General features: G+C 39.1%; 2 protein-coding genes across 6 annotated transcripts; one reads left to right on the plus strand and one right to left on the minus strand.

The window, feature by feature from the left end:
* Nucleotides 1-188: 188 nt before the first annotated feature.
* On the minus strand, nt 189-6,173 carry usp16 (ubiquitin specific peptidase 16). 3 transcript variants are annotated; one of them, XM_046389647.1, is made up of 18 exons: nt 6,047-6,173; nt 5,268-5,334; nt 4,977-5,170; nt 4,788-4,891; nt 4,577-4,689; nt 4,246-4,481; nt 4,067-4,162; nt 3,824-3,954; nt 3,626-3,713; nt 3,129-3,210; nt 2,932-3,023; nt 2,788-2,841; nt 2,517-2,684; nt 1,737-2,424; nt 1,394-1,488; nt 1,132-1,218; nt 868-1,015; nt 189-793 (listed from the first exon to the last, which is right to left on the minus strand). In XM_046389647.1, the coding sequence occupies exons 2-18, from the start codon at nt 5,326-5,328 to the stop codon at nt 672-674; spliced, it is 2,559 nt and encodes an 852-aa protein (XP_046245603.1). In that variant the 5' UTR covers nt 5,329-5,334; nt 6,047-6,173; the 3' UTR covers nt 189-671. The 3 variants fall into 3 exon arrangements, with proteins under 3 accessions (XP_046245603.1, XP_046245602.1, XP_046245604.1); XM_046389646.1 differs by lacking the exon at nt 6,047-6,173 and adding an exon at nt 5,485-5,627; XM_046389648.1 differs by lacking the exon at nt 6,047-6,173 and adding an exon at nt 5,485-5,599 and having other exon boundaries at nt 5,268-5,338.
* Nucleotides 5,704-9,051, plus strand: rwdd2b (RWD domain containing 2B). 3 transcript variants are annotated; one of them, XM_046389658.1, is made up of 5 exons: nt 5,704-5,803; nt 6,011-6,250; nt 6,342-6,409; nt 7,767-8,138; nt 8,237-9,051. In XM_046389658.1, the coding sequence occupies exons 2-5, from the start codon at nt 6,038-6,040 to the stop codon at nt 8,487-8,489; spliced, it is 906 nt and encodes a 301-aa protein (XP_046245614.1). In that variant the 5' UTR covers nt 5,704-5,803; nt 6,011-6,037; the 3' UTR covers nt 8,490-9,051. The 3 variants fall into 3 exon arrangements, with proteins under 3 accessions (XP_046245614.1, XP_046245613.1, XP_046245615.1); XM_046389657.1 differs by having other exon boundaries at nt 5,733-5,917; XM_046389659.1 differs by having other exon boundaries at nt 5,733-6,235.
* Nucleotides 9,052-20,976: the final 11,925 nt, after the last annotated feature.

The raw sequence follows: 20,976 nt of genomic DNA on the forward strand, positions 1-20,976 counted from the left end.
TCAATGTTCAACTTTCATCGCGCACCTTGCTATATTCCCATGGGCTTGAGAAACACACAGCTGCTCTATTAAAGGTGTGTAGGATTTAGGGGGATCTATTGGCAGAAATGGAATGGTCATAATTAGTAGTTTTCATATGTGTAAAATCACCTGATTTATTATGAGGTCACCTGAATCAGACTAGGACAGCACTTCAATTTGATTTAATATTGCCATTTGGACACTATCTTAGAATGAGCCTTTCATATCTATAGAGGGAGTGGGGTCCTCTTTGATGGAGTCCACCATGCTGTACCACCATGTTTCTATGGTAGCCTGGAATAGACAAACCCAACACTTGCTCTAGAGAGGGCCTTTCAAGTTTTTCACAACTACAGTCCATCCAACATGTCCAGAAAGGGAAGATGAGGTGAGTGTTTTTTATAAAGTTGGTTGCAATCTCCAGCCTCAACACCAGATACCACTAGATCCTACACATTGGACCATAGGTAATCGTAACACTGTGTGACACCATTGTGATGAAATGTCAACACTGTCAAATGTCACTTCTGTATAATTATGTCATCACAGGCGAAGGTTGGTCAACTCTTTGAGATCCCTTAAATGTAGAGCTGAAGCAGCAGCAGCAGGTTAGTTTGCCTGGATTTCCTGAGTAGTGAAGCATGGTTCGATTAGAGGATTCTTTCATAGAAGAGGAGGTAGGCTTGGCAACTCTGGACTTTACTCTCGCTCACAGGCTGAACACATGTGTCGCTGATATGGAACCAGGATCCCCTGGGAGGCTCTGCAGCTCCTGAAAGGAAGTGATGAGTTAGTGGTGATCCTTAAGTTCTTATTTTAGGGAGTGTCATGCATGAGTATACCTACCTTCTCCTACAAGTCCATTGGATGAGGGTTTAGGGCACTCTGGTCTTGCTTTCACGTAGGCTGTGTAATGACCTGATCTCATTGTTCCACTGTGCTCTACGATACCGTACAAACTGTACAAAATCTGAGTATCTCCCTCTCTCACATTCTGCATGTAAATAAATTTTTGTTAGTACTTGGACTTTAACAGGACAATTATACATTTACAAATAAGCAGACATGACTAATGATATTTAATGCAGAGCTGTTAATCCCAGTAGTTACCTTGCATTTAATTCCACAAAATGGAGCAAGATCAAGCACCAGGGGGAACTGGACATGTCTATTCACCTTACATATACTGTATCCATTCTAAGGGAAAGACAACAAAAGTCATCTTGTTAAAATTCCATAGAGGGAAGCATTTGAGTTCCTTATACAAGACGAAAAATGACCAAAAAACAACAACAACGTGTTCTGCAAATAAAAGCAGCTTGGCTGACAGTTAGCTGGATTAAAATGCAGAATTTTCTTCCAGCTGTCTTACCTGTTGAAACCTCTTCAAATGAAGGGTAAGCACTGGTGGGGGAGAGGAGATCAGCATTTGCTTCAAGGCATCTGTATAGATATTTTTCTTGGAGCCTATCGAAAACACAAATAAAGATGAACTTTAAAGCTGGAAAAAGTCTTTGAGCAAAAAAGGAGCAGCAAAACATTTGAAAAAACAGTCAAGGATACACAATTTAATTGGCGTCTTGCCTTGTTAGAATCAGTGGATTTGTGATCCTGCACAACATAGACAAACATGCCGAGTGTGTACAATATCAACAAAAAAGCACACAAACAAGAGGTCAAGTATTATGGAGATTATGGAGAGAAATTTGCCATACCTCCAGCTTTGTCTTTGTTTGACTGCTGTTTAGTGCAGGTGACACAAAGCAGGCTGTTGTTCTGTGTGAGGGTTTCCACTTCTGTGAATTGAAAGAGGCATGACTGCACTGAACACTCCTGTTTTTCAGGGGCCTTCCTGGTAGCCAGTGTGTGGAAGGCCAGCTCTGGATCCTGATTTATTACAGTGTACTCTTTAGCCTCCACAGGCTCGTCTTCATTCTCCCCGACTTGTTCAGAAGCATCAGAGTCTTCTATGAAGGCATCATCTAGTTTTATTTTCTCCATTTCACTTGCCAGTTGTGCATCTGCTTCTCCTTCCTCATGCATGTCAGATATTATATCATCATATACGACGCTGTTCTTTGATTGCTGATCCTCTGATAAGACGGTAAAACGGTTGTTGACTGACGAGGTCGTTGACGAGTCACACTCAGTCACTGAATCCTCGTCCTCTTCCTTTTCCTTCACATTCGGGACTGTGTCAGCGTTCTTCTGGTCCTGTTCAGACACACCGATTGGTACAGGATTCCCTTCGCTTAGTGAGGCTTCTTCATGAGTTTCACTGTCAGGATTTTCCCCTTCCTTTGCATCTGCAGTAGGACCCGTTTGATTGCTTTCTGCGTGGCTCAGAGATGTGAGACTGTCCAAAGTGACTCTACCCTCAAGCTTCTGCTGCCTCTTTTGATGCTGTAAGCCAAAACAATAAAACAATACAGACACAATGATTAAAGAACCATGAAATGATGAATTCAGGGAAAAACCTCCTCCATATAGTTTACCTTTGCTTGCTTCTTGGCCTGCTTCTTTGCTTTCTTCTGCTGGTACTTGCTGCCAGCTATGGTGACAGAGTCATCATTTCTGTTGGTCAAAGCGGGGCTGTTTCTGCCATCCGGGCTTGACTCACTGGTGTTCTGAACTCCCTTTTTCTGAGTCTTCTTTCTGTAAGCCTGTTAGATGTGGTCACAAGAGGGTGCACACGTGTAAAACAATTCAAGAACAGAACAAATACTGTCCCAATGAATTGTCAAAAAGCACTCATAAGGGTTTTACCTCATCAGAAACAGGAAGAGAAAGATCTAAAAACATCTCTGTGACTACAGATACCTGAAAGTACAAAGTAGAGACCATTTAGCTTGACATCACCATAACACAGAGTCATGTAAATTTTCTTCAGTGTTTGTCCACAATACATACTGTTTTACACTGCTGACACATTATAGTACTGGTCATTTCTCCACCAAAAACGTGGTCAACAAAGTTTTTAGGAAGTCCATTTTTCTCGTACTCTGAAATCAGACGACCACATTTACATATTAGATTGTATAATATTGTAGGATGCTACCAATATAACACTGACTACAAGGTGATTCACTTATAGCCGAGTTACTTACCTTTAAATAGTGTTTTCAGCTGCTCTCCGTCTATGCTTTTTCTAGATTCTTTGAGTGCCTCCATAATCCCAGAGTTTACCCGCTGTAGACACAAACACAGCCTTAAAATGTAGTTGATAAAAATAACCTTATGATAAACCATTAGGAGGAGCTCTTGTACAACACTTTCACAGAATCTCAATAATTTCAGCCTCTTAACACTGATTGCACTCTTATAAAACTACCTCTCTGTGAAAATTAACCAACTGATCTGAATGGCTCTCTGGGAAAGCGAAACCTCTGAGGTCATTAAATGAGAGGGGAAAAAAGGCTATTTAGCAATGATTCTTTGGATTTCACACGGTGTGTCCTTGATTGGTGACTAAATTTAGAGTTTAAATGACCTGCTGCCAATGGACCTTAGATGAGAAATCTAAGTGCACAGTTTAATACATATCACCTCACTGTTCTGTTATACTGCCACAAAGCATTTGTATCGTTTAAAACTGAACACGTACTTTGATCTCTTCAGCTCGCATCCCATCTAGAAGGTAGCGCAGCAGCTCCTGGCTATCTTGCTGCTGAAATCCTTTGAACCTGGCAGCCCTGCAGAAAGGAAACAAGACAATGAATGATGCTGAACGCGATGATGCTAGGAAGAACATTCTAAGTGCATCCTAAGGTTCAGCGTCACCTGAACTCGTATTTGCACTCACTTTTTACAAACTTGTGTGAACAACTCCCGCGGCATTACCACACCCTTCTTGGATTCCTGGATCTCATTCAGTAGCTGACACATAGTCAAAGTCAGGGATCCGGGCTTGTCCAACTGCACTCCAATAGGCTCCTGTAATCATAATAAAAAGAAGTATTTGAGTAATAAAAAGTGTATTTTAGGTAGGATAAATGTACCATCTTCACAGTTAAAAGCAAACATTTAAAGAATAATGGCAACACACCAGATCCGAGGAGGCACCGGGCTCAATCTTAAGACTCATCTTCTCTTCTGTCACTTTGTTGAGAGTCTGTCTTAAGAGGTGCGTTTGAGACAGATTCTAGAAAAGACAATGACAGCAATTACTAATAACTCTATGATTTAGGACATCTCTCCTAGTTACTCCGGTAAAGCAGCTCTTACCTGAATGACTGCATTAAAGAAACATGTGTTTCCCAGGTTACTCAGTCCCTTAACTGAAACACCTCCACTGTCTTCAGACGTGACAGACTTCTGTGATTTCCCAACATTATCTTTCTTGGCATTTTTCTTTTGGCGGTCGTTGTTTTCTTTGTTTTCGTTGTCCCCGCTGTCCTCTGCTTTTACAGCACTCTCTGTCTCCTGCTGAACTTTCATCATGCTGTCTTCCTCCTTCACACCTAAATACGAGTTGACCGAACATGGTGATAGAAACGTGTATTTCCAATAATACAATGTTACCAAAAACAAACAAAAAAAATTCAATGAAACCTACTTTTCTGATCTTTTATTATGGGATGTGCAGAGATTTGTTTTTTTAGGTTGGTCACCAGCTGAGCCAAATGTCCAGTTCTGCAGTAGTGAACTTCATCATCACATATGTAACACCTGAAAGTTTGCCAGCACATGAAAGAAAGGAACAAGTACTTCTTATTTCAAACACAACTGATGTCTACATGATAAACACATCACAACCACATACTCACCAAACAGTCCAGCTGTCCAAACTGATCACCAGGCAATGTGGATCTGACCGAGGAGTCTCATAATGTTTAACAGCATGCTGGCTCTCAGAATTTCGCCCACATCCCTGACAGAGAAGAAATATGTTATCGTTTTGCAGGAAGACACTTCATACGCTATCACAATCATAAATATGGGTTGAATAAACTCACCCGATGGCCACATTTCAAACACATCCATAGTGCTGTTTCTTGCTCCTCTTCAGAGTCCTGTTGCAGAGCGGTGTTCACATTTTCTTTATCTTTTTCATGCTTACAATCCTGGCAACTCATCCAATCAGAATTTCCAGAGAGTTTCTTAAGAAGAGTTTGGTCAGTTCCCTTCTTAATGTGTCTGCAGGATGGACCTATGAAGAGGAAAAATAAAACACAAAGTGTGAAAGTCATCGCAGGCCTTCCACAGGTTGTCACGTGACGTGTAGATGATGCTGGAACATTCTTTACCTGTCAGATCGATGTCATCTTCCTCTCTGGAGCTCTTGTCCTTCCCCCTTTTCTTCCCCATTTTCACCTGACGTTTAGCACATTTACAGATGAGTGGAAATCAGACACAGCGGTGACTTGAACGTTAGCTACATGAGATTATAATGCCGCATAATACAAATAAAAGGCAAACAAACAGCGTAATTCCATGACCATCCTCATGGGCCAGTCAACTTACTGTCAGAAACGGAACAGAAACCCTTCAGTTTTCAATTTCGTTTACTTTGTGTGAATGAATTCAAAAATCGTGACATAATTCACTTTGTTTGCTAATGCCAGCCGTATAAAACAAGATCTCAGGTGAGAAAACAGTCCTATGAAGTTTCAAAGCCGAAAAAAAATCACTCCGTTGATTTGGCAGAAAAATCCCAGCTGACACATGCAGACAACAGAGGAACAAAATGTGGTGTCGCTGTTTCTGCTGCTCCCTACGTGTGTTTCCTGTGTGCGTCGCTTAAAACAATCCGTGTAGAAACAAAGCTCAATGACTAGCTGTGGTACGTAACTGGCGGTGCTCATACAGACGTTCAGGTGTTACACTAACCTGCCGTGTTCGGCTCATTCTGGACATGTAGTTTATTGCACCCGAACCCGTTACAATTTAGTTTCTGGTATACAATGAACTTCTTATTCCTAAATAACGACATGCAACTTTGAATGCGGAGACAGAAGACTGTTTAAAACAGTTGCTGTTTGTGTTGCAGTGGTGAAGATAATTTGCCTTTATCAGCATGTCTTACTTGGAGTGGGCAGAGTCTCAGCTTGCCGAGATAGAGCTGCTGACTAGCATGTTTCCCACCCAGGAGGAACTGGAGATGACAGACCAGCTGGCCCTCGCTGAGCTCAGGGACTATGTGGAGTGTTCAGATTCAACAGACAGCCCTCCACCTTCAAGACCTCAGTTTCTCATCAAGCAGAAGCTGGACACTGTAAGCTTGGAGACGGTAACCTAACAACCGGCTGTCATAGTATGTCAGTGTTCTTTAAACGTGTCCTAAAGCAGTTATTTTTGTCTTATTTCGTTGCTCTACTCAGACGGATGTCATTCTGTCCTGTGCTTATCCGTCCGAATATCCCAGTGTGTTACCAGAGATTACAGTCCGGTAAGCAACTGTCCACTTTTGATGTGTGATGAAGGTGATACACTCTTCTTTAACAAAAAGTTAGTTTATAATTATTAGAAACTGAGGTCTGAATGATGCAAAACAGCGACACAATATGTTCATATAATCTAATATACGGGGCACCAGTAGAGTTACATTGATCAGTCTATAAAAAGAAAATTAGTGGCCAGCTATTTTGACAGTTGATCAATCCTTTCAGTCATTTTTCATGTTAAAATGCTGGTTGAAGCTTCTTAAATGTGAGTATTTGCTGCTTTCCTTTGTCATTTATGACAGTAAATGATTAGTCTTTGGATTTTGGACGGTTGGTCGGACAAAAAAAGCAAAGTGAAGATGTCATTTTGGGCTCTCGGAAATCATCATGAGCGTTTCTCACAATTTTGTGACATTTTATAGACTAGAAGATGATTAATCACCAAATTATGAAACTGTTAGTGGATATAATCATCAGATTTATTGATAATGAAAAAAAAAATAATAGCAGCCCCACAGTAGAGACCATAGATTGTATATAAAGATTTATATTTACATGCAGACAGTGGTGGAGACTCATCTATGTTGAATGTGCAGGCTTTTTTCCCTCCCTGTACGTTTTCCATTTAGAGGTCATGTGTTAACAGGAGCCAGTAATGAAATGTCAAATCAGCTTCCAGAGTTAGACAGCTGGTGTTTTTTTTATTAAATTACTCCGGTGAGCACATTTCAGCTTTGCCATTCTTTCTGGAGAAGTTTTCATTTCATAAACCCTGCAGTAGGAGGCTGCAGGCTCATCTGCAAAGAGCCACAAAAAAAGACGCCAAGAAAAACAGTGTAATTGATTTGCCTAATGTGAAAATTAAATTAAATCATTACATAGATGCGCAGTAGATTAATGGCACAGAAAACAAATTATGTATTGTGGCTGAAAGTAGGAGATTATTTTCTGTTACTAAGTGTTCACGAGGATAAGTGGTCAGTATCTGACACAAACCATAAAGTCGAATTTTCATCATAAATTTTGCATATTTAAACTATAGCAATCTAGTAGTGAAGAGATTATGTGTAAACTGCAGCTGCAGAAACCCTAAAGAAAAAAACAACTCCTTGCAATTTGTTTTAAGAGAATATTATAATGAGAGTAGTCGTTCATATTGATTATTAAGCCTGTCCTCTCAACTCTCAACCCCATGAAGATCTGTTATAGTAATTTTGTTTGTTTGTTTGATGTTGTACTGCAAACTAGAATATTCAAGACTTCCATCAGAAGTATTTTACGCCCAAGGATGTAAACTTTAAGTTCCAAAGGCCTTGAATCTTCTTTGAATCCTTCCAGCAACATGTTTTATTTGTGCCCCAGGTGTGCTGGTCTCAGCAGGGCCCAGCAGACACAGCTCCACACAGATCTCAACACATACCTCGTGGGAAACTGCCAGGGGGAAGTGTGTGTGCTCTCGGCTGTGGACTGGGTGAAAGACAACCTGCAGCTCTTCATTAATAAGAGCTTATCAGCAGCAGCAGCGGCTCCCAAGAAAGAGTCTGACTCTCCACGGCCACAGGAAGTGTTCAGCCGACTGTGGATTTACAGTCACCACATCTACAACAAGGTGAAGAGGAAGAACATCTTGGAGTGGTCCAAGGAGCTGGGCCTGTCAGGGTTTAGCATGCCTGGGAAGCCTGGTATTGTGTGTGTGGAAGGTCCCCAGTATGCCTGCGAGGAGTTCTGGTCCAGGTATCTTGACTGTTGTTATTTTTAGCAACTGATGTCAGAGCCAGAAGCCTGCTGAGGTGCCAAGTTTATTATTTTCCAAACTTTTTCCCATTTCACAGAGTGAAGGTTCTGACATGGAAGAAGATCATGATTCGACATAGAGAGGATGTTCCCCTTGATCGCCAGGGCGAGGACAGCAGGACTGTTGAAAGTATTGACTCCTTGCGCAAATTCACAGGCTTTGAAGAGGCGATGTTTGACCCCCATGGGAACAGAGGTAATCACATGGACCTTGGGCAGCTCTACCAGTTTTTAAATGAGAAAGGCTGTTGTGACGTCTTTCAGATTTACTTTGGCATTGAAGGGAGGTAGTGGTCAGACCTAGAGAATAAATATACAGGGTTATTTGACTGGTGCCTTGTCATTGAAGTCAATTCTCCTGAAAGTAAATGTTGACTCATAAATGGAAATGCATTCAGTATCATTTTAGCTGTTATTTGTCTCACATGCAAGCACACAAATGGATTGTGAGTGTGTGTTCACATGTCTGATGTTTTTATGGATGTTACTGAGCAGTTACACCTGGGACCTCATCCAAATTCAAGACAGCGACAACATTGCTGAAATCTGAGAAACAGAGTTCTAACTCCTTTTTGAAAAACAGACATATATTTCAAAAAGGAGCATTAAAACAGTGTTTTACTGAGGGTTTTCTCAAGGTCCTCAGTTTTATTTGCAATTTTAATACTCCTGCATGTGCTGCAGATCACACCTTGCCCTAGGTGTTTCTTTCCTCAATTGGCATCAGTGTGTATTACAGGATTTTCAGGTCTCATGCCACATTAATAATTGGACAACATAGTCAACAATATGCTTCATATCTGTTTATGAAATCTGTTGATTTTCCTCCTATGAATTATAGATAATACAACCATGCAAAGTCTTTCTCCATTTTTTCATTAGTTGTTACATAAATTTTGAACAACTGTGTGTGCTAGCTCTTTGATAATTAAATCATGCCATTATTGAACAAAAATAGAAAGGAGTACACTGTGTGGAAAATATATAACACGCAGTGCACTCCTTTCATACAGTATACACTCATGTACTGTATCTCTGAAAGTCCATTATAAATTCTTACTATTACCCAGCATACCTGATATGTTCTAATGTTGTGTTTGAACCCTGAATGAGTTTCAGAGTTCAGACCTACTGCCTTTTTACCAGGACTAGATCTATAATAGACAGCCTGGTGGAGTCCAGATGAACACAGACTTATGTAATGAAAAGAAATCACGAGCACATGCAGCTTGCAGATGGCGTCGAAATGCCGAAATGTTCAGCAGGCATCAGAGTGAATTTACCTACAAACTTGGTTGGTCCGCATTGCCCAGCAGAGGGCAGCATTATATTATCAAAGATGAAAAATATGGGATAACCTGTTATTTCGAGATGTTAATATGTTTTAATCGAATACAACACATAACCTGGATCCCAAAAGTGCTGTTTTAACCAAAGAAAAATTAAGCAATAATATAATAATGATTTAGCAGAAGAAAATTCAGTTGTTATTTGGATCAAATATGACATTCATCAATTACACACGCAGATTAAGATGTTAGACTAATTTTATGAGGTAAAAAAGTCTAGAACTGTAGCCTTTCACATTTCACTACAGCAAGATACTGACAACAGCCTGGATTTCCTTTGTAAAACCTCTAAAATAACCCACAGTGCTCTACATTATCTCATTTATGCATTTTTCTTTAGCAATGAATTAGCTTTTTGAAGAACATATCCTTAACTGACAAACAGATACTGGATGCAGAGTTGTGAGTAGGGTTTGTTCATCCTGATTTGAGTCCCAGTCCCTCTTTTGTCTTGGGAGATCTTGGTCAGCTGGCTGTCCTGGTGCCAGTTCGGTACTCCTGTACTCATCCTGATGTTCCAGGTTCTCTCTTTGCCCTCACAGAGTGGATACTCACTCCACTCAGACTTCTAACTCGCCTCTTCAGAAGACTCATCAGAGAAGTCTTCTGTCTGCTTGTTCATGGAGGAGAGCTCGACTCTAAGGCGCAACCACAACTCCATCTTGTCCCCCGGGACATGATGCTCTAAATCAGGTTGAGAAACCTCTTCCACATCCTTTTGCTTCATTTCTGGGTCTAATGTTGCTTTTTCTGTTAGCTTTTCTACAGTAAGTAGAAGCTGAATGTATCGGTTGATGTCTTCAACAGTACTGTATATGACTATGACTAAGTAGTCATCCCTCCTCTAAATAGCCAGGAAAATTTGCAAAGAAAATTCATATGTGTATTATTAAACATGTGCTGGCTCTCAATCAATTAGTATCAATCTGTCAAAATACTGCTGAGCAACTCCAATCCCATCTGTGTAACATGTCATCAAATGAGCTGACATCAGTGACAAAGAATGCCTCTTTTCTAAGTTCAAATATGATCTGTCATGTTTTGATGGAACAATTTACATAATGTCACAATACCTTTGATGAAGGAATGACCTGGGGATTATAAATTTCCAGCTTTTGTAAGAAATCAGTCATAAAGGTTCTTTCAATAAAGGATTCATTTTTACTTCCCACCTTCAATTTGTTTCATTCTGTGCACAGATGACTTCCAAGATGCTTCATTGATTTTCTCTTTCATTTTTTCGGGTGAGTCTCTTCCTTTGCAGCTGTAACTATACAACAGTGGACATACAGAACAGCAGACTACATGTCCTGACTTGAAAATGCCAAAGTGCTAATTCAAAGGAAAAGTGTCAAAGAATATTTGATTTATGGCTCACTAACCTTTAATGCTTTTTTGCTTGTTGTTGCACACTGTGAATGTCCACTTCCTTGATTCCTTAGGTAAATGAACTGACGAGAGGCACTTGTGATGCTGCAGGATATGATCCTGACATTGTCGAAAATGCAGCTCTAACTAAAGCCATGACAAATTTGTGCCTTGAGATATGGCTATGAATAGCTAAGAGGAAAATGACAACACACCTTAGTCATAGCCATGTGCTCCTTCCACCAGAGATTCATTGCCGATATCTACTTGCTAGATGTAAAAATAGTAAACATGTTCTTTCTGGTTCCACTTATCACTGGGGAAACTGACCTGTGCTACAGCCACAGTCATAGCTCAAGTCATTAACAGTACCACTGATCAGTACGGGTCAATAAAATCGTAACAAATGAAGTGCAGACAACTCCTTAGCAACTATCTCCTTTGTTAATCTAAGTGAACTATTGTCTTCATTCTTACTTTTTCCAGAAGTTAACAGACAATAAAAATAAATGCACAGTATGTCATTTCTGCCACTAGGGGTATCTCAGTCAAAACAATGAAAACAAAACATGTAGTTTGAATACATAGTGAAGCAGAGTGGGATCTTGGGAGTTGTTGTCTTAATTATTAACCAAACACCTTTGCAAATGAAAATCTAACTAACATGACTGATCCAGATATGTTCAGGGACGAGGTAATGTCCTGAGTTTTATTCAGGTATCATGAAAACGTGACCAATTAGACTGACTTTGCCAGTCAGGATTGACTAACTGTTCAGATGTCTGGAGACCACTCCCAATGATATTCAAACAAACAACTAATGTGACCATTTTTTTTAGGTTGCTGAGCTCACCATAGGATGAGATCCATCAGGTTCTCGGTGATTTACCATTCTCACTATTCATGATTTCCTGGACAAAACCCTGAAATAAAGGAAGAAGAAGAATCAACTTTTATTGGCAGTATATATATATTTTTACGTACACACATACTGAATTTGACTACTGCATTTATCCCATCCTTAGTTGAACACACACATGCAACACCCGGCAAATTACATGCAGTGAAACACACACAGGAGCAGTGGGCAGCATCAAGCGCCCGGGGAGCATATTGGGGGGTTAAGTTGCCAGCTAATGAAGGGGGGGGGGCATTTTTTCGCATTAATCACTCCACCACACCCAGATTTTTCCTGCCCGTCCGGTGGGGGAATCGAACCGGTGACCCTCCGATCACAAGCCGCTTCTCCAACCTCTAGGCTGCAAAGTGCAAAGGTTATGCACTGTGAGAGTCTGTGTTCTAACCTGACTCATTATACAGAACAGAAACAACCAAAACAATGGAAATTGTCACTGTCCTTCAACTCATAGACTGCACCATGTAGCTACAACATTTAGTTTTAAAGAAATGTGTAGAGGTCACTTACTGTATGATGAATAGCCTTCTTTCTTGAATGTTGTGAGTTTAGGCTTCATGTCAGTGAGATAGCTCAGCAGATCAAAGAGTTTCACAAATTCTGTGGGGTCCTTTCCTGTCCTGTAACATCTTTATAGCAACACTGCGGAGACAAGTTTGATAAGTGGTGAAGGTCAGGACAATCCGGCATCACTTATGACTCTGTGGTGGCATCAGCCATCGTCTATGGAGTGGTCTGCTGGGGCAGCAGCATTTCGATTGCTGATAGGAAGAGGCCAAATAGGCTGGTTAGGAAGGCCAGCTCTGCCCTAGGGTGCTCTCTCGACCCAGTGGAGGTAGTGGGTAGAAGGAGAATGATGACTAAGCTATCATGTCTGATGGACAGCAAGTCTTCATAACTTTTAGGTAGGAACAGTTTTGATCAATGGTAGAACTTAAGCAGAACACATATAAATAGTAATTTATAGAACCTTACTTTGGCTTGAAAATGATCTGATCTGTAAGCACATTTTAAACTTGGAAACTTTGAAACTTTTTTAGATGCATATAAATCCTAGAAGTGAACTTGTATGAACAATATGTGGCCATAACACACTCCCAAGCTACTTTGTTGTCAACCTATTTAGTCCTTCAAATAATGTACGTTGATTGGCTTCAGTGCCCTCTACCAGCAGCATAACCTTGTCTCCAAAGAGTTTCATTTTTTCTATTCCTCTATGGCTATTCCTGACACAAACACTCGTCTGTGCTGGCATTACAAAAGGAGAAATTGAAATGCAGGTGCTGTCAATTTAAGTCGATTTGGCATTTATAAATAACAGGTGCATAAGATACAGATGGGATTCTTAAAATTGGGTAAGCAAGGTTTTTTATGCTCAGCATCTTTTATGAATCAAAGATAAGCACACTGTCGGAAATGATCTTAAGACTAAGTTCAAACATAAATCTAAAAACATTTTTGTAAATGAGGCCCCAGGTTCTCGTCTTGAAGCCCATCATCTATATTGACTTTCCACAGATGTGATGCACACTCAATGTGTAATTCAATGAGCTATCGATCAAAATCCAAACATGTAGCCTTGATTTAATGAACCAGCCTATACAGTATATGAAAAATACTGTAAATTTTTGAAATATGAAATATTTCCTCCTCTAGAGCCATATGTGATGCACTGTGCTTGTTTATATGACTAATGGCACCTATAGATGCAGTCTGCACGAGTTAGACTCAGCAAAAACTTTCCACATTGCTGTTTTTGAAACTTTTATGTTATTTGCCCTGCTTTGCATTTATAAGTAGTGTAAAAACATTTAATAATTGGTTTATAACACACTGTAATGTAGTAGTAAGCACAAGTGTACAATAACGTACATTTCGAAAATCATAACTCCTCCTGTGGACAGGAATAAATGGTCAGTGCTATATAAACACATAATACATGACAAGTAATAAAACATGGTGTAATGATATAAAAAGTGTTGTCAAAGGTGGAGTTAGAATTGCTGACAAATACTAAAATAAACACAATAATTCTTATTTCTTCTTATATCTGCTTACAACTACATTATGATAAGATATAAGCCCATTTGTGTAAGTTATTGCATGTTTGTATTTTCATTAAAAAGCTTCCAGGCTGACTCAAAGTAAACTGTTCACACCACATTTTCTCACCACTACAGGAATTCCTCTGACGATGCATAGTAAATATGTTCTGTAGTTGATGCAGCGTAAATAACTTGGCAGATGACTGCAGAAATCATATCCTTCCTTCTTGAAGCCCATTTTGGCAACTCTCATTTTTACATTAAACTTCATTCACACACGATTTATTGGTATTTTTCTTTTTTTCATCATTTCAGACAATAACCCAATTCTGTAGGTCTATTGAACTGGTGATGCATATAATTGAATTAGTTTTGAACGTCACAGTGAGGTATTTCGGCACAGGGATTTCATCATGTCTCTATAGCTGGCGCTCTTTCACCGAGCCAAGCTAATACAAACAGTATTGTTTTGAATTACTTGAAGCTGCAAACACTGAACTGCAGGTTTTGAGATTATTATGATGAAGAATTTCCAAACTTATGTTTATAAATCTTTGAAGTCCTGAAAACGATGCACATCACAGTGGCTTAATCCCGCATTGTTCTGTGCCTAAGGTGAATCACATGTTTTTTTCTATTATGTTGTTGCAAGTGGGAATAATCCACAGTTCAAACTATACAGTCTTCTTTTGCATAAGCATTAATCATGCTGTGTCCTTCTTATATGTAGCACAGTTGTACTCTACTCCTCCACAAGCTATTTTGAAACACTAATTGTGCTGTGATATAATAAATGTGCTGAAATGAGCAATTAATTATTTTTATTTATAACGTCCCAACAAAACCAATTGTGCACAATTCTTCACTTCATTTTTGTAAGACACTCTTTTGCCATGAAACATGCACACAGGCATATTAAAGCTGACTGTAATGCATTAATGTGGTGACACGAATATATGATGAACATGTTAATTTATACCCACCAGTTAAAGTTCAGCACTGACATTGCTGGTGAATCCATCACGATGGAACAAGAACCGCCCAACAGAATACGCAGCGTATCAATCTGTTAATTCGCTCTGTGTAGTATTACCATTTCCAATTCAGCCAAAGTAAACTTGATAATCAAAGCAATTAAAAACACAATCAATTGTGTTTCCAAGTGCTATGTGGAAACTTGGCTTGGCAGCTCTTTGGGATTCTGGACTTTCTCTCCCGATGACCCCTCAAGGTGAACTCTTGTATGGCTGTCCATCCCATGAATACTAAATATGGCTGAATTAAACATTTTCTCTCTTCTCACTACTATTTAATCAGTTGTCTTACTGAGCTGTCTGTCTGGAGTAATCCCTGAGGCTCACCATCACACTGACTGGCATCATAAAGACGACTGGCACGATGCTCTGGAAGTATTCAAGCCTTAGCAATCCCACTGGTCCTTCCCCTCCTTTTGTATGCACTTTATAACAGCTCCAACCCTAAATCAATAGAGAGTCTTTGTTAATGCTTGCAATGTGCTATGTCACCCCTTGACCATTTCTCTAGCGTGATTTATCTTTCCAAAGCGCTTTAATACAGATGTAGATTAAGATTGGGGTTTAGGAAGTGCTTGTGTGTGTAAACAGACTGGGGCAGATTTGTTTTTTTTTGTGTGATTATTTCCTTCATTTCAAACCTTTTCAAGAGACAATCTCAGCCATACTGTCAGCAAACCAGACTGAATTTCTTTGAGTGGATTTGGTGACACTGGTACTGGTAGTCACATCAAGTATGTCATCATGTTTGAAATGAAACACAAATACAAATAACTGTTGTGGTCAGTATGTCTGACAGAAATCTACTATATCAAAAAGAGAAACTGCACAGCTACATTCTTTAACAAATTCAATTCAATTCAATTTTATTTAAAGTGCCAATTCATAACACAGTTTTCTCAAGACACTTTACAGGTGTGTAACAAACCAACAGTGGCCTTTTCTTTAAACCAATTCCTGTAAAATTAGAAAATATATACATTTAGTGACTGATGTGATAACCTCGGTTTAAACAAAGTGATTGATTCTGTTCTTTTTCTCCCCCCATGTTAAAACAAGCATATTTAAGGTGAAATAAATGAAATAAACAAAAAGTGAGCTTTACTCTAGTGTATATGAGGTTGTTGATGCAATAGATAAAAGTGCAAAAGCAGTGCATTGAACCAAGCCATATGTTGTGTTACTAATGCTATTTTAAACCATGGGCAATTACACTTGATGTCATCCTTTGCCTTTACTATACATAGTGAATAAAAGAAATCATCCAGAGGAGGGACAGGAGGACCTTGACGATAATGAGGCTGATGCCAATATGTGATGTCCACCCACAATCAGACAGCTTGCATTCTGCAGGTGCAGCAGTTTGTCAGAAACGTTTTTTAATACAGTGTTGATATTGTATTAATTGTGTGGTATTAATACAACATACCGATATTCTGTTTGCATTGGAGCGAGATGTTATTTGAAAATCAGAGGTGGTAGAAGTACTCAGAGCTCGTATTTCAGTAAAGGTAGCAATACCACAGTGCATAAATACACTGTTACAATTAAAAGTCATGCATTTAAATGTTTACTTAAGTAAAAGTACATAAGTACTGGCATCAAAATATCCTTTAAGTACCGAAAGTAAATATACTCATTGTACAAAATCGCATCGCTAAATGTAGTGGAGTAAAAGAACACTATTTGCCTCAGAATTGTAATGGAATAGAAGTATCCCAAAATTGTACTTTCCAAGTCCAATATTTGAATAACTGTTGTTACTTCGCACCACTGCTGAAAAGGAAATTCTGATTACATGAAACAATGAGTGTTGTGTTAAACCTCACAATTGTCCTCCTGTCCTGTCTCGTCAGTGATGTGATCAGGACGGTTTTACAAAAGAAAACAAACACACTTTTACCTACAGCAGTAAAGCAGTGGTTTCAGTCACACAAGTTTATGGCAATTGTTTCATACAACAATAGTTATGTATGGTTGATTTTGGTAAAACTTGATAAAGAGCTAGTGGCATATCAGCTTCCCTAAAAATGATGACTTTTTATCCACTCATTAACTGGCTAATTATCCTTTAAGCCAGTCTTTTTCACATTCAACATGATATTTCCTGTGTGAACATACACCATGTCTTGTGTTTCCATTAGATGTGCACATTAGCTAGAAATGGCAGACCCAGCAAAGATAAATGGGATCTGACGCTGAAAAAGGTTACAGAACTTTAGATTGAACGGCTACAAAAACCCCACCGAAAAAGCACCAAAAATAATATCTTGTGATGGTTTCTAAGGATAAACACTTCAATGAAAGTGCAGCGCTGTCTTTGCAATCTAAAGAAAAATTAATCTCATTGTCTTTATACTCTAAAGAAAAATTAATCTCTGTTATCAAACTAATGCTAATATTTCCCTTTGCTGTCATTTTATTGGAGGAACATCAGTCTCCCACTCACTAATATCCCAACTTTAATTAAGTCTCTGGTGAGTTTCCTTGGAAGAATCTCAAGTGCTCAAATCCAAACAGATGGCACACTATTTATTGCGTACCTTATGCCACAGGTACTAGCTTTCTTCCTCCCAAAAGACTAACTAAGACAAGGCTTCCCTTTATATGCTCTCCTGGGCCTGCACAATTCAAAATTCAGCCAAACAATACAGAAAAGTTTGCTTTAATTAGATCTAAAAATACAATGCAGAATAAATCAAATGGTAGGCAGACAACCCCAGGGCAGGCTATTTAAAGATGCACCACAGAGAATGCGAGTCAGTGTGGATGAATGAGTTTAAAATACAGTGGGCAGCCCCATTTCAGTCATCAATCCATGGGCAGCATGTGGCCTGTTTCGAACGGCAGAACCACTGCCTCACAAAGTGGAAGCCCTCATGCAGCAAACAAGGGAATTGCATCTGACTGTACACATTCATCTAGACTAATGGCATGGTGATGTATCCAGGGGAATACACAAGCTCATGTTCTTTGTTCCACATCATTTGACTCCTTCTAACTTCCACTCGCCCCTGTCACAAGTGGAAGTGTGAGTGATCTGTTTAATCTCATCAAATATGATTAGGCAAAACACATCTCAAGATAATATCCTACAGTCCTCTGATTCAGCAGTGGTACAGATGAAGCATGAATTTTACAGCTTTAAGTCCAACGAAGGCTCAGCTGTGCTCCACACATATCAGCTTTACACGAAACTGTGCTGTTTGAACATATATAGAAGTAAGAAAATTTTTAGTCAATCTTTAGCCGTGGATGTTTTGACAATCCAGCAGTGTAGCTACAATGCTAGTTGGCATCATCATGAGATTTTTTTGTGCAGTGACTCCTTTTCTAAGGTAGCAGCAGTGTTGCAAGCATGCTGTTATTAGTCAGCCTAATTCTCTACCAGAATGAGCTGTCAATCAAATACAAAACCATTTTCTTAAACAATGCACCCATTGACTTCGAAGGGCAACATTAACAGACTTCCAACACCAGAAATTCAGAAAATGACAAAGAGGACATTGAAAAATTAAATTCAACTTGGCTGTTCTTTGCATCTCATCTTTGGTTAGAGAGCAAGTGTTTTTCAGGTTGAAAATGTTTTGATTGTTGTTACTGGTCAATACAGAAGTGAGTGAAGGTTACTTCACAGCGTCTCTAATGTTAAATCTATAATTACAAACATGATCCAGATGACAAACATTTCTGTTTAGCATGCCGCATATTCTTTGCAATCCCACTCCATCTGTGAAATTCTTTCATCCTTTTACTTCTTCAGCAAATCGCCCAGTGAATTACACAAGGCAATTTACATGCTTGGATAGTGAAAACAAGTGGAATTACTGTTATTTCTGCATAAAACGTTGTGCTGTTAATCCAAAAGAAGGACCACTATTTGTGTCAGGGTTGGAGGGCTTTTCAGGCACAGTTTTTCTAAAGCTCCTCCAGTTGTCACTAATCTACAGCAGAACTGTGGGATGAAAAAGAAAGGAGCAAACTGTGTTGATAACAGTCTGGTCCAAGTTATTGTGAAAAAAAACCCTTTACTTTTCTGCCAGGGTCTTGATGCTGACACTAGAAAAAAAATGCAAAAACTTTTTAATTGTACAGGACTAGCACTACGGCTGCAAGGACTATTAGCTAAAGAATCAATCAGAATTGTGCTGTAGACCCAATATGTTTAAGTGTAATGATGTTTTTTCTTATATATATATATATATATATATATATATATATATATTCATTTGTCCCTGAAGGATTTTGTCAGAGACTTCTGTTCTGGTACGATAAGAGCTTATTGTGAGCTGGAGGACTGATATGGACCCTGCCTACAGGGTACAGTGAGGATCAGTTTCTTCACTTTAGTAAGACTTACAAGGCCTCGTCAGAGGTCATGCTGTGATTGTTACATTGCCCACGGTGTGGTTCTCACATTTCAAGGGTAAAGAGAAAATCCATTTTCCAACTCACTATTTACAATTGCACATGAGTGTCCCCCCTCCCTGATATCCAATTACTAAATTATGATGAATTCTTAGCATTATTTTCTGCTAGGCATTATTCAAGACGGTCTATCTCAATTTACATAGCTTAATGAAGCACTGAGTTTTAATAACGCAAAGGAGTATGATAGTGGAGCTGATGTTTATTTGAACTGGCTGGGCTTTTGGTAGTAATGATTATGAAGCGTGCACTGGGAACTGTCTCTGGGAGAGGAGAAGGGGAGCGCGGCATTGCGTGAAGCAGGCAGATGGTTGGCCGGACAGTGTGTTGATAATGGCAACATTAGTCTGCTGGGAAGTAACATTATGCTCAAGGTCAATGGGAGCTGAAGAATGGAGGATCATAATGACTCGGGCCTTGTGTCCTGGAACGAGATCTCCCTTTAAGGATGTTGAGATATTTAATATGAGCTCAGTAATCCTCATAAGGCCATTATATCCATCCTCAAATTTCAAAAAGTTCATCTGTGTCACTGAAGCAATGATAATGGGCTATCAAAGGCTATAAAAGGTGTTTTCTTTTATTTTTCTAAATTGGTAGGGTGTAATGTATATGTCGTATCCGGATTACTCCTGAATGTAAGGTTTGCTTTAGCCTTTTAAAGTAAATTTGATAATGTATAGTTTTATAAAGCTCAGCCACAGACCTTTACACATCCATATATATGGCAGATAATAATAAATAGATAATAAATATAATGCACATTTGGACACAATGTTATAGGAATACTTTTTGAATCTTCCCATGTGACCCTCATATATTGACGGCATTTTTACAGGCACACTACTATTTGATTTTACGTAGACTGAACGTAGAAAGCTAGACCTATAAAACATATTTTTTATTATATCTTGCAGTAATCCTTATTTACAGTAATTAAGAAGACATGAACAAGTAATACCTGTACCTATAAATCTATGAATCAGTGATCCATACTGCTCAGCCATATTTTGCACAATTGCAAAGGCAGCGTCGGAATAATATTTTTACTTCCACAATTGTTTCCACTCTTTTTTACAGTTTTTTTCTATATATCTTCTATATATTTTTTATTTGTTCACTCTCTATGTAAATATAAAAGGCTCATTATATGGTAACAAAAACAGGATTCTGATTTTCAGATAATTATACACAATTATACATGAAAACATTATTATAAATATTGTATTCCTTTTCTGCCAATAAATCCCTCTAAACCATGCACATTGGACTTTTAAGAGTCATAATTTCACTTCCCATTTAAGCAATCAACTGCATTCCAACATCCTTGACCATAATCACAAAGTGGTTTGCCTCCAGTTTTCCTCAGCCAGCCTGCTTCCTCTCTCAAGTTTGTTAAAACAAGGGCAACAGCAACCTGCTGCGCTGACATCTGCGGATAGTTTCATGAAGCCACTTCAAGCATATCGAACTCAGCTCCAGTGAGATGGGGAGGAATTCGGGGAGACTGAAGTCTTCCTTTTGTCACCCTGTATTAATGCACAAATCATGAGCAGAGCTGAGAGCCTCGGGCAATCTTCCTGAGGAGCTTCATGGTTTTTTAATCCTTCAACACTTTGCATATATTATTAATACTAA

This window comes from Scatophagus argus, chromosome 5, assembly GCF_020382885.2.
Source record: "Scatophagus argus isolate fScaArg1 chromosome 5, fScaArg1.pri, whole genome shotgun sequence".
In the NCBI taxonomy this organism is placed as follows: domain Eukaryota; kingdom Metazoa; phylum Chordata; class Actinopteri; family Scatophagidae; genus Scatophagus; species Scatophagus argus.

What these genes read in the sequence shown, in the direction of transcription:
- usp16 (XM_046389647.1), bottom strand. Translation starts at nt 5,328, where the DNA reads ATGGGGAAGAAAAGGGGGAAGGACAAGAGCTCCAGAGAGGAAGATGAC. An exon ending in AGATGACATCGATCTGACAG is followed by an intron (nt 5,171 to 5,267) that starts GTAAAGAATGTT and finishes TCCTCTTCATAG; the next exon opens with GTCCATCCTGCAGACACATT. An exon ending in TCTTTAATGCAGTCATTCAG is followed by an intron (nt 4,163 to 4,245) that starts GTAAGAGCTGCT and finishes TGTCTTTTCTAG; the next exon opens with AATCTGTCTCAAACGCACCT.
- rwdd2b (XM_046389658.1), top strand. Translation starts at nt 6,038, where the DNA reads ATGTCTTACTTGGAGTGGGCAGAGTCTCAGCTTGCCGAGATAGAGCTG. An exon ending in ACACTGTAAGCTTGGAGACG is followed by an intron (nt 6,251 to 6,341) that starts GTAACCTAACAA and finishes TGCTCTACTCAG; the next exon opens with ACGGATGTCATTCTGTCCTG. An exon ending in TTACCAGAGATTACAGTCCG is followed by an intron (nt 6,410 to 7,766) that starts GTAAGCAACTGT and finishes TTTGTGCCCCAG; the next exon opens with GTGTGCTGGTCTCAGCAGGG.